General features: G+C 34.2%; 1 protein-coding gene across 3 annotated transcripts in view; it reads right to left on the bottom strand.

Moving 5' to 3' along the window:
• Positions 1–13,375, bottom strand: part of PDCD4 (programmed cell death 4) — a 28,983-nt gene that overhangs the window by 4,570 nt on the left and 11,038 nt on the right. For all 3 annotated transcript variants that reach the window (XM_088019898.1, XM_028092006.2, XM_028092005.2), the window contains exons 3-8: positions 12,729–13,031; positions 10,620–10,714; positions 8,647–8,760; positions 5,900–6,121; positions 3,987–4,084; positions 2,978–3,092 (exon numbers count right to left, since the gene is read on the bottom strand). In XM_088019898.1, coding sequence (XP_087876024.1) covers positions 2,978–3,092; positions 3,987–4,084; positions 5,900–6,121; positions 8,647–8,760; positions 10,620–10,714; positions 12,729–13,031 — 947 coding nt within the window. The remainder of the gene's footprint in view (positions 1–2,977; positions 3,093–3,986; positions 4,085–5,899; positions 6,122–8,646; positions 8,761–10,619; positions 10,715–12,728; positions 13,032–13,375) is intronic.

A 13,375-nucleotide genomic window follows, 5' to 3' on the forward strand; every position in this document is an offset into this window, starting at 1 on the left:
AGCACAGAGCCCGAGGTGGGGCTCCATCCCACAACTGCCAGACCAGGACCTGAGCCAAAACCAAGAGTCTGACGCTCAACTGACTGAGCAACCAAGGCACCCCTAGAATTCCTAACTTAAAAGAAAAAAGAAAAAAAAAACTGCTTTTTGCCCACAGGATTTACTTACTCTCAAAGCAGATCACAAACAGCTATATAAGAACATACAGACTTGACACCACACTATCACAACAAATATTTTTTCATAATTAAAAAGTAAACCCCCGGGCGCCTGGGTGGCTCAGTTGGTTAAACGACTGCCTTCGGCTCAGGTCATGATCCTGGAGTCCCAGGATCGAGTCCCGCATCGGGCTCCCTGCTCAGCAGGGAGTCTGCTTCTCCCTCTGACCCTCCCCCCTCTCATGCTCTCTCTCTCTCTCATTCTCTCTCTCAAATAAATAGAATTAAAAAAAAAAGTAAACCCCCAATTTTTAAGTGGTTCATAATTATAAAGAAAATGCAATGCTTCAGTGTGTCTTAATAATCACTGAGATCTAGGAGCAGACTTAAGATGTACATGGCCTGAGTTATGACCATAATGCTTCAATGTTCACTGTAAAACAAGGAATTTTAGAGACCACTAGAGGGCACTGACTGAAAGTCTCAAGATACATTTTTAATAAGGTGTCACAAACTTTCACTTCCATCAGGATGACCTTAATAATAGTGCACTGGCAGCCAAAAAAATGAGTGATGATAACAGAGCAAAATATCCATATACTTTCTCTTTTCTCTACAGCTAAGGATTTGAAACCAATTATCTAAGATGTTCATCAGTAATTCGGCTTCTAGTTGTAGCTAAAGAGGCAAGACCTGACTTTCTTGTTCAAATACAATAACCTCTATGCCTCCAGAGAAAAGGAGGAAAAAGTTTTCCAGCATAAAAACTTCAACAAGAATGTTATTCCTAATACACTGCCTGTTAAAATCACCTTTGCGCCTAGTACACACTCAATGAATGTTGGCTGAATGAAGTAAATAATCTCATTTAAGTATCTTTGACTTCAACTTCTGCAATGCATTTTCATGAAAGGTAAAGTAAAATTTATCAGTAGAATACATCCTAATGAGTAATTCCTATTATCCTGCTTTAGGAAGGTAAATATTTAAAGCATGGCACTTGAATAACATGTTTTTACTTCATAATTGTAAATTAATACATTTTATTATTTAAATTATATCATTTAGAGTTTTGTAACTTTGTTATGCAACTTTAAGTATTTAAATGTTTCCCATTAGGTTCCATGCATTTTTTTGAGAATGATAAATTATAAATACATGTATACATTTCTAAAAGTCTTTGTCTAACTCATCCCTCCATGCAAAAAGAAATGAATATCCAAATAATGTGAACCTTAAACTCATATTGGTAGTTTTATTTCAATTTTTATCTTTGTACTATTTTTATCTTTTATACTATTTTTTGATTGAGATAATTCACATAAAATAGTTTGACAGTTTCTCAAAATACTAATTTTAGGGGAGTATTACCATCTTTTTTTTTAAGTTTTTTTTTTTTTGTAATCTCTACACGGAACGTGAGGCTCAGACTCACAACCCTGAGATCAAGAGTCACAAGCTCCTCCAACTGAGAAAGCCAAGGGCCCTGAGTATTACCACCTTAACAATATTACGTCTTCCAATCCATAAATGTAGGATATCTGGGTATCTTTCTATTTATTTAGGTCTTAATTTATTTCAACAATGTTTTGCAGCTGTTGGTATATAAGAATTACACTTCTTTTGTTAAATTTATTCCCAAATATTTTAATATTTTTTATTCTATTGTAAAAGAAACTGTTTCCTAATTTCACTTCAAAACATTCATTGCTAGTGTACAGAACTAGAACTGAATATTGTATATTGATCTTATAACCTACAACCCTGATGAATTCATTTATTAATTGACAGTTTGGTTTTTGTTTTTTTGTACATTCATTCAGATTTTCTATATGCAGATCTTGTCATCTGGGAATAAAGATAAGTTTTACTTCTTCCTTTCCCATTGGGATGCCTTTTATGTCATAATCTTGCCAAAATGCCCTGGTATCTTGACTGTGTTTATACCCAATCTTCCCAACAACTTGAAAAATTTTTTAAAACCAGATGTTGCAATCATGACATTACAAACACCAAGTTATCTAACTTTAAGATATATAAAAGCAAACTGGTCAAAATCTATACTTTCAGCTCCTTAACCCCCAAACTAAGTACACATATCACTAAAAGATTAAATATCGAAACTATAGTCGCATGAAAAGATTATACTCAAAAATCAGAAGCACATGAGCTATATAAATCTTCTAATTTTCTTAACAATCCGCAAATAAGATTAAATACTTTTTCTGGTTTCCTGTTATACAGCATTACTTTACTGCCAGAAAGAAAGATCCATAGAAAATAAATCTGGCATTTTAATGCAAAAATCAATCATTTTTACTTTTAAAGCATGCATACAGGTAGCAAACTTCCTTATAAAAATCTATCACTCTGATCTACTCTAGTGTTCATAATTCATAACTTATGATCTCAGAGTATCCAGTTTCAAATTACTCATTTAAAAATGTATTTACTGAGTAACTATAAAATAGAAAGTCTTACTTTGACAGTATTTGAAAAATTTTAAACACCAATATAAGAAAAGACTTCAGGCATTCCTTTGAGGTTCAAATACAGCCCTCTATGAAAAAAAGCCCTTTTAACTTAACTCAGTCTTATTTTTAAGTCAGGGAAACCATAAAAATTTAGTAAAAATTAAATAATTCTTGTATAATTTATAGCAGTAGGGTATAAAGCCAAATATACAAAGGTTATCCAATTTTCCATGTGTAGCTTTAAGACTGAACCTAATTTTTGTCTGCAGAAATACCAGCTAAAAATAGTTTACTTCCCTAGAGAAATACATGTAAATTAAGTTAAAGACAATACCCAGTAGTTACCTCTTTAACAAGGTGATTAACAGACTGCTGCCCACCTCCAGAACCCCACACACTGTCTTTGCGCTTTCCACCTTTAGACATACTCAGGAGCACAGTAGCCTTGTCCAGAGCAGCTCTACCAAAAAAAAAATAAGTAACAACAATAAATAATTTTGGCAACTTGGACATGCTTGAGGCTGACCTAAAAGCTTTCATGTAACCTAAAAGCAACCTAAAATTCAAAGGTCTTTTAAAAAACTACTTTTTAAAATAAAAAGTTGGGAACAAAAAAAAAAGTTGCTTTTCATGTTAATGTTCTCATACTCTCTTCTTTTTTCAGTCAACAAAAATCTAACCTTATTACAAATTAATTCATCTGAGGAGAAACATTTTGTGTAAAACTTAACTTTTACATAGATCTATGCCTTCCCACCAGGGCAACCATTCCACTCTGATCTGAGAAGTCCGAGAAAATTAAGTTAACATCTACACCTGGAGAAAACCTAACACATGGCTAAGACCAAATCTAAGTTTCCACAAAGTTATAAAAATCACACAGGATGACTCTCAAATACTACGTTTAGCCTAAAATTATACCAAAGAACAAGAGTGGAAAACATTATTTCCTAGTATTACTGTAGCAGATAAATATAAAATAAAATTGAAAATGGGGCTCCTTTGTTAATACTGTCCATCTTACTAGAATATTAAATAATTACAGAATGTAAAAACTTGAACAGACCTTAAATATTCTCAGTCCAATCGTTCCATTTTATAAATAAGGAAACTGAGGCCCAGGGAAGAGTGGTTTGACATAAAGGTAGCTAGGTTTAGCTAATCCCAAACTTCTACATTATAGTACTGTCCTCTTCCTGTTATATCATGTCAACAATCTCTCAATTTTGTTTTAGCAGTGAAGAATGCACACAAATGACAAACACAATGTCTGATTAATCCAAATGTCATTTCAATAAAATCCTGTAGAATTTTCCCCTTTTGAAATTCTAAGAAGAAAAATTAATTTACTTACCTAGCCTGTACACAATCTACAGTTCCTTTGTAACTATCAATATAGGTATTACATAAAATTCCATCTCCAACAGCTCTAGCAATAAACTGGCCCACCAACTACAATAAGAAAAAAAAAAAAAGCTATATAAAAAAAATCTAAAACCTTTATAGGACACAATTTCTAAATGCATAAATGATGAAGACTGGCTGAACTACACAGTCAATATCCAAGATATACTGGAATATTCAGACATCTATTTAGCACCTGCTAGTTATGCTCAGCATACTCTCCCACAACTCACCCCTCAACATCTCTGCACACTGCCTGAAACATAGTATATCATCAAAATTACTTGTTAAGCCAATGGCCTAAATTTAAGAGAACAAACAAAAAAATGGGACTAGGTTTTCTCAAAAACTGATTAAAAGAATTTATTGTATGGAGAAAACTTGGTGTAGAAATTTCTGTCTGAAAGTATATTCATAGCATTACTTCTTTTTGTTGTTGTTGTTGTTAAAGTAGGCTCCATACCCAATGTGGGGCTTGAACTCATGACCCTGAGACCAAGAGTCACATGTGCTCCACAGACGAAACCAGCCAGGCACTCCTTTTCATAGCATTATTTCTTATAAAAATTGGAAACGACTTTAGTGTCTAACAATAAAGGTGTGGTTAAATGATACATAAGATGGTACATTATGTAGCCGTTAGGAAATACGTTTACCACATTTTATGGTGTAAGAAAAATTAAGTTTGTAAAATAGCATATACAATATAATTCCATTTTCTTTAAAACAAAAAAATGCAAGGATATATAAAAACCATACATTGATATATACCCACAAAAAGTAAAATAGATTTAACACCAAAATGTTAACAGTGGTTATTTTTGCTGGCCTTGCTTCCTTTTGACCTTTATTTTTCAAAAATTCCATTATATGAATTTATGTAATCATTTTTTTAATATGAGTACTGCTATAAAAAGAAAAAAAAAGGGGCGCCTGGGTGGCTCGGTTGGGTGACTGCCTTCGGCTCAGGTCATGATCCTGGAGTCCCGGAATCGAGTCCCACATCGGGCTCCCTGCTCAGCGGGGAGTCTGCTTCTCCCTCTGACCCTCTTCCCTCTCGTGCTCCCTATCTCTCATTCTCTCTTCTCAAATAAATAAAATCAAAAAAAATAAATAAAAAGCTTTAAAAAAAAAAAGTCCACATCTGAATCATTGCTCAATACCTTACACAGACTACTGTCTGATATAGAAAAGTATAACAGAAACAGCACTTAGGAATTAACCTACCTATTCCTATTCCTAAATTAATGTTTAAGTAAAATGCTCTTACCTTGATTTAAAACTTTGGTTAAGTAAATAGCAACAATTTCACACATTTTCAATTTCAAACCAGAAAGTCACATTATAGTATCAGCATGTATTAAATCTAATAAAAGTATAAGGCTTTGAGGACAGAATCTAAATAGAAACATAAATTCATAATTTTCTAATTATTTTCCCAAAGCTACAAAAGGGTACAGACTTATTTATGATTATTTTTATAATAAACATCAGTCAAGCCAAATCAATCTTCAATTTTAACAATCTACATATTTTTGAAATCCTAGCTCATACAATGGCTTAACCACATGTAACAGAAAATATACAGACAGCAAAAAAAAAAAAAAAAATGACCTACAAACTATACAGAGCATGGGTGGAAAAGCAGGATATAAAATTATAGTATGATGAAAACTATATTAGAAAAAGAAAAGAACAGCTAAACAAAAATACACTAAAATGTCAGAGGACTATTTTTGTGTGGTAAAAAATATGGGTCATTTTGTCCTCTTTATCTACTAAAATTTCCTAGGAGCAGGTATTATTTCTATAATTTGAAGTGTAATGGGGGAGAGAATGAATAAAAAGAAGAGTCATACAAACCTGTGGTGCTCTAGGAGTATCCAATGCCAATTCAGGTAGATCTTTCAATAATTTGTCAAATGATTTTTCTACATCATTTGTGCTCATTACTGTCCCACAAAGGTCAGAAAGAAGCTTAGATGTCATTTCTCTATGACTAGCCTTTCCCTCCAATGCCAAGGACACTGCCAACACTGGTACTCCACTTTTCATTTCACCAAGATTTAAATCTCTCAGCATTTCCTATTAAAAAAAAAAAAACTAACTGAAAAGTATATGTCACTGCTTTTAATTCAATATAATTTTATTTTTGAAAATTCAGCATTTTATCCATATATCCTTACCTTTTCCCCTTTGGAAATAATCAGAAAAGCAGTCAATTTTGTAGGATAAGATAAATACATCTTTCTGTACATCTAAATTAGATACTGATCCACTTTGTCAAGCTTTTACTATCTGAACATCACTAAACTCAAGAATGTGAATTACAGGGGCGCCTGGGTGGCTCAGTTGGTTAAGCGACTGCCTTCCGCTCAGGTCATGATCCTGGAGTCCCAGGATCGAGTCCCGCATCGGGCTCCCCGCTCAGCGGGGAGTCTGCTTCTCCCTCTGACTCTCCCCCCTCTCATGTGCTCTCTCTCACTCTCTCAAATAAAAATAAAAATCTTAAAAAAAAAAAAAAAGAATGTGAATTACACCTAAAACAGGATTAAACTATATATTCCTAGTAAGTTTGGTGTTAGGAATTATTTAACCCTGTGTCTTATAATTTTTTTTTATGTAAGTAACCTCTATACCTGACATGGGGCTCAAACTCATGATCTCAAGATCAATAGTCACATACCCTTCCAACTGAGCCAGTCAGGCGCTCCTCATTTCTAGGAATATTCTATGAATATTTGTGGTGAGACTCATTTTACATTATCGTAAGCTGTTTATATAATATATAATCTACTTTTCCTCAAAGTTTTCTCTTCACACTAAAGCTTACTTTATACTATTCATATAAAGTTTAAAAGGAGATCTTAAACTATTGTTTTTAAGTGGAATTATTTCTTTAAATGCTGGGATTAAGTTAAAATTTCCTATTAAAAATATAATAGCAGCTGCTAATACTAACTACTGTATATAATGTATCAAGCATTGTAACAGCCACTTTAGTTTCTATTATCTTATTTAAGACTCAAAACAACCCTTTTCAGGGAGGTATTGTCATCATACCCAAAGCAATGAAAAGTTAAGTATTTGCTGAGGACATATAACTGGAGTGGCCAAGTTGGAAGTGGAACACAGGCAGTATGACCCTACAAGCTATTTAGAGGGTCTTCCTTTTTACTTATAGTTCTCAGAGTATTTAAACCATGTTATACTACTAAAAGGGTGCCAAAACTATTGTCACAGCCACCTAACTGGTGTCCTGGACTGGGCTTGAACAACTCACTCACTGCTTTTAAACATGATACTTCTTTCTGGGAAACTCTTCAACCGTCTTACCCTGGCAAACTTATCATTCTTACATAGCTCAGAATCATCTTTTCTATTACTCTCCATTTTATGCTTCCATAACACTCTGCTTATAGTACTACTCAGTTAATAAATACATAGTATACCTCTAGTCCCATGCTAGGTAGATAGGATTTCAATAGCTTACCCTTACAGGACTTAAACTCTTCCTCTAAAATAGAAGGCTTCACATTATATATATCACTTCCCTCACTGACTGAGCTTCATAAGGGCAGGAATCACCTATTACAAATTCCTTCACATGGTATGCACTGAAAAAATATTTGTTTTATATTTAAATCCTACAAATCTAAGGATGTCAGACCTCATGGTATCAGACAAACCAAGAAAGCCCAGTCTGAAGTATAAGAGTGTAAATTATAAAAGCCTTTCGAAGAGTTGCAATTAAAAAAAATAAAATAAAAAGAGTTGCAATTTTAGTACTTTAAGTCCAAAATCCTAGTTAGGTAGTTTTATTTTACCTTTTTAGATTTACTTTATGAACAATTCATAACACAGGAAATGTTTCAAAACACATGCAAATGATGTTTCAAAAACACATTTATTCTTGGGGCGCCTGGGTGGCTCAGTTGGTTAAGCGACTGCCTTCAGCTCAGGTCATGATCCTGGAGTCCCGGAATTGAGTCCCGCATGGGGCTCCCTGCTCAGCAGGGAGTCTGCTTCTCCCTCTGACCCTCCCCCCTCTCATGCTCTCTCTCTCTCTCACTCTCTCTCTCAAATAAATAAATAAAATCTTAAAAAAAAAAACACATTTACTCTCTTGGTTTCTGTTCACATTCTTATTCAAATCTTTGTATCTTTGTGTTCTTTTTCTTTTGGGCAGAATACAAAGATAAATTTTATCTTAATCCTGAGCATTGAAATAAATGTCAAAAAAAGAGAACTAAATCAGTCATTTTTACCCGAGATCCCTGAAGAGATTTGAGAAGATCCACAGATGCTGGAAATTGTTAATATTATTTTTATACACTATCAATTACAAAAATATATAATTGCAAAAATTATTAAAATATTACTGTGCCATTTTTCAGGGAAAGAAATGGCATATAGCCCTCATCACATCCCAAATAGGAAAGAACTAATCTATATTACGGAAATTTTACTCCATCATAGAAATTCATTTATGCAAAAGAAAATGCTTAAACTTATTCAGTGATCCAAGATCATTTTGGATATGATGTTCTGCTTTTAATAGTGTTTTCTTTACTATATTAAATAAATCATAATTGCAATTTTAAACCTACCGCAACTTCATTAGTATCTCCATGCTCAAAATATTCCTGTATGATTGGTGTTAAAGTCTTCTCAAATGCTGTTTCATCCAAAGGCAAAACTACAGTTTCATAAACACAGTTCTCCTAGGAGGGAAAGGAGGTGAAAGAGTTATAAATTAATGAACAAAATATTCATATAAACTGAAATCTGTTTTGTTTCTTACTTTATTTTTTTTCATGTTCTTAGAAATATTTCCATGTCCAACAATTAGCTAAAATAGATAAGTATATACAAACAATATGGAAGAAAAACAATCTAACATATACCCTGGTAATTTCCCGTCTAAAATTCTCATCACCATGAATTATCTCATGCAAAGACAGTACTTTAAAAAAGATGTGACAGGGGCGCCTGGGTGGCTCAGTCATTAAGCGTCTGCCTTTGACTCAGGTCACGATCCCAGGGTCCTGGGATCAAGCCCCCGCATTGGGCTCCCTGCTCAGCGGGGAGCCTGCTTCTCCCACTCCCCCTGCTTGTGTTCCCTCTCTCGTTGTGTCTCTGTCAAATAAATAAATAAAATCTTTAAAAAAAAAAAAAAGTTGTCATAATGTCTGGGGTTTGTTTCAAAATAATCCAGAGCATGGAGGTGTGCGGTGCATGCAGGGGAATACAAGAGGAAAAATAAATGGAGGTACAGGATAAAACAAGACTGACCATGAGTTATTAATTACTGAAGTTGGTAAAGCCGGGAGACAAGTACAAGCATGTTCGTTACACTATCCTACTTCTGTATAAGTTAGAAATTTTCCATTAAAAAATAAATATATATATATGTTCATTATAAAATCTATTAAAAATTTACATGCTCATGGATGGACCTAAGTGAAATAAGACTGAGGAAGACAAATACTACATGACTTCACTCTTATGTGGAATCTAAAACAAAAACAAATAAACAAAAAAGAATCAGACCTGTAAACAGAGAACAAACTGACAGTTACCAGAGGGGAGGGGCAAGATTGGTGAAGGGGAGTAGGAGAAACAGGCTTCCAGTTATGGAATGAGTAAGTCATGGGAATAAAAGGCACAGCAAAAGAAGAAAAACAAAATTTACATTCTCAACATTGAAAAAAGATAGTCATGTTCCCAAAATAAAATTTACCATAGAATTACCAACCTGAACAGTAATATTTTAAAAGGAACCGAGTATCTATAACTCTTTTATGATGTTCAAAAGAATATATATTCTTCTCAATTATCATTACTATAGAAACAACTCAACAGAATTTATTGAAAAATAGTCAACTTGGGGGTGCCTGGGTGGCTCAGTTGGTTAAGCATCTGACTCGGTTTCAGCTCAGGTCATGATGTGATGGGTCTTGAGTTCAAGCCCCACAGCGGGCTTCACAGTCAGCAGGGAGCCTGCTTGAAGATTCTCTCCCTATGCTCCTCTCCCAATCTCTCTCTCTCTCACATAAATTTTTTTTTTTTAAATAGTCAACTTGGGGCACCTCAGTGGCTCAGTCCATTAAGTGTCTGCCTTCGGCTGAGGTCATGATCCCAGGGGTCTGGGATTGAGACCACATTGGGCTCCCTGATCAGCAGGGAGTCTGCTTCTCCCTCTGCGCCTCGCCCCACCTCAAATAAATAAATCTAAAAAAAAAAAAAAAAAAAATCAACTCAATAATCCTAAGTAAATCTGTAAAGACCTACTTTTAACTCACTTCAGAAATGAAGTGAAACTACACATATATCATTATCAGTTCATTTGGTTTCCTAATCCAAAATTTACCTAAAGTCCAAAAGGACTGAGTACCTGTATGATTTAGATACAGATACTAATGTATACACACACACACACACACACTACAAATCACACATATGTGATCTGACAGCACAGAGTGTAAATAAAGAATGTTATGAGTAAACTACAGACATGAAGTCAAAAAACTTACTAGCGTTTTAAACATAAGATTAAAAAAATAAAGTAAAACACTGATACCTGGTCGTCGTCATAGTTAGGATCTTTCACATCCACCTCCTCCACATCATATACCTGTCCAGGTGTACCCCAGACACCTTTGCCTCCTGCACCACCTGAAGAAGTTTAGAATTGAGAAAGAACACAAAGTTCATAGTTCATAAATTTTAACTGAAATCTGAAATAATTCTAGATATTCAGACATTAAGTAACAGTTAAAAAACTGCATTTTAATTTCTATGCCAGTTTTTTTCTCCAGTTGAATTATACTTTAAACCTTTTTTCTTGGATCACTGCTTTTTCAGTAATGATTAGATATTATATATTTTATAACCTATTTCTAAAACATCAAGTTGAAATAGCTTATAAAGTTAAAACTAAAAAGGCAGATGCTTTAAAATGAGAGCAAAAACAAAACAAAAAAAGATCAGAAAACTAGGTATATCAGGGACCCCAAAAGTGTGATAATGTAGCTGAGCTCTAAATTTTATTTGATATTTCATAAGACCAAAACAAAAAGACGTATGTTGAGCCAATAAGATGTGGCACAGGAAACTCAGTAAGGGTGAAATCACTTAACAAAGAAGCACAGTTTCCACTGTAAGTGTTTCAAAGTCAAATACTCTTTAAATATAATAGTAAACATTAAACTATACTTGAAAACTGGCAATATGTTACGAATAACTAAGCTATTTAAGCACTAACTGCACTGATCATTATTTCTCTGTACTTCTATTCACAAACTAACCAGATGAAGTTTAACAATCCCAACTTTCAAAGTGGTTTTTCTACATAAATTTATTGAAATATTTTTATAACACTTAATAGATTACATTATTTTTAAGGAACTTTTCAGTATCACCAACTTTTTTTGAGATTTTATATCAAGACTAGAGTAAAACAGAATCTGATTATTAGGATTCATTTTGATCTAACCAATGGTTGTAGACCCATTCAACAAGAACAACAGTTTTTGACCAATCAAAAAAACATTTTACAAGAATCCTAGGCTATAAATTGAAGTTCACACCATTCGGAAGCTGTGAAATCTCCAAATTATATCAAAACCCTACCACAGACCAAAGCTAACATCCTTCAACAACAAATACTTATCTACAACTGCTAGTCACTACTCCAGGCACTGGACATAGCAGTGAAAAAATGGACCATTCCTAGGGTACCTCAGTTAAGTGTCTGCCTTCGGCTCAGGTCATGATCCCAGGGTCCTAGGATGGAGCCCGTGTCCTGCTCCTCACTGAGCAGGGAGTCTGCTAGAGGATTCTCTCTCTCCCTCTCCCCCTGCCCCTCCCCCTACTCATGCTCTTTCTCTCAAAATAAATAAAATCTTAAAAAAAAAAAATAGATCATTCCACTCCAGTATCCAAAAGAGAACTGAAGAGAACTCAGGGGCGGGGGGGCGGGGGGGTAGTCTCACTGGCTCACTTGGTAGAGCATGCAACTCTTGATCTCGGGGTTGTTAAGTTCGAGCCCCATGTTAGGTATAGAGATTACTTAAAAAATAAAATCTTTTAATAAATTAAATTGAATGAATGAAAAGGAAGAACAAACGAACGAACTCAGAACCAGATCTACGAAATCATTAAAATTCTGATCCACTTATTACCAATCTAATTTATATTTATCCTATATTCTTAACCAAGGACATAATTACATTCATTAGACAATAGGTATGATTAATTGTTTTTAACTTTTATTTATTAAGTAATCTCTACCTGCAATGTGGGGCTCAAACTCATGACCCCGAGATCAAGACTGACATTCTCCACTGAGGCAGCCAAGTCCCCCAGGTATGATGATTTTCTGACCCCACTTTCAAGCAAAGTTAGTGAATACATGCACAATTCATAACTGTACAAAAAAATCCATGTGTATTTTGCTGAAAAAAAATAAAGTTCTGCTCAAGAAAACAACCTCCTCCAGAAAAAAAGTTCAACTTAAAAAAAAAGTGGGATGCTCCCCAGATTATTACTTTGTAAAAACATACATAAACCATAAAATCTTACATTATCATTGTTTAAATTTCTTGCCTTCCTAGAACAAGGAAACCATGGTTTAAGTATCAGGTCATATTGTTTTCTATTTGTTTCTTTGGACATGGAATATACCAACCTTTCTTTGGTAGTCCCCTTCCTTTCCCAGATCTGGATCTCCTATCTAGCAACCTTCCCTTTGGACTGGTTGGTACAGTTACTCCACTTCTAAGGGCTTCACTTCCATTATCACTGACTGAATCGCCTCTGCCAGAGTCCCGGGATGAGTTTTTCCTCAGGCGCCTTTTTGCCTTGGCATTAATTCTAGCTTCGTTAATGGAGGATGCCGAAATCCAATTTCCATTTATCTCATTTTTTATTTCTTCAGTCCCAGCATTTTCTTCATCACCAGAAAAGAGAGAGTCGCTTAAATTATCAGGATCTTAAAAAGGAAAATGAAGAAAGAAAATACTACGTAAGTACTTTAATCATCCACTGTTACACCAGTTATCATCCTAAGTTATATTAGGTTGAATCACATGAAATTACTGTTTTTTAGGTAACAGTCACATATTGGCAATTTCATATGATTTGATCTAATAAATGACAACTAAACAGGATTACTTTTCACCTTATCACAGAAAGTAAACTAAGTGAATTTTGGTCAGCAGAGTTTAATGAAAGCATATTATATGTTTAGAAAATAAAATCTATGTTAATATACAACCACACATAAAACCTTTAGACTTTTGTGAGCTAACAGAGTTAAGCAATTGGAGATAGTAA

Source organism: Eumetopias jubatus, unplaced genomic scaffold, assembly GCF_037043125.1.
Source record: "Eumetopias jubatus isolate StellerSeaLion01/CBP00866 unplaced genomic scaffold, mEumJub1_p1.0 scaffold_17, whole genome shotgun sequence".
Classification (NCBI taxonomy): Eukaryota; Metazoa; Chordata; class Mammalia; order Carnivora; family Otariidae; genus Eumetopias; species Eumetopias jubatus.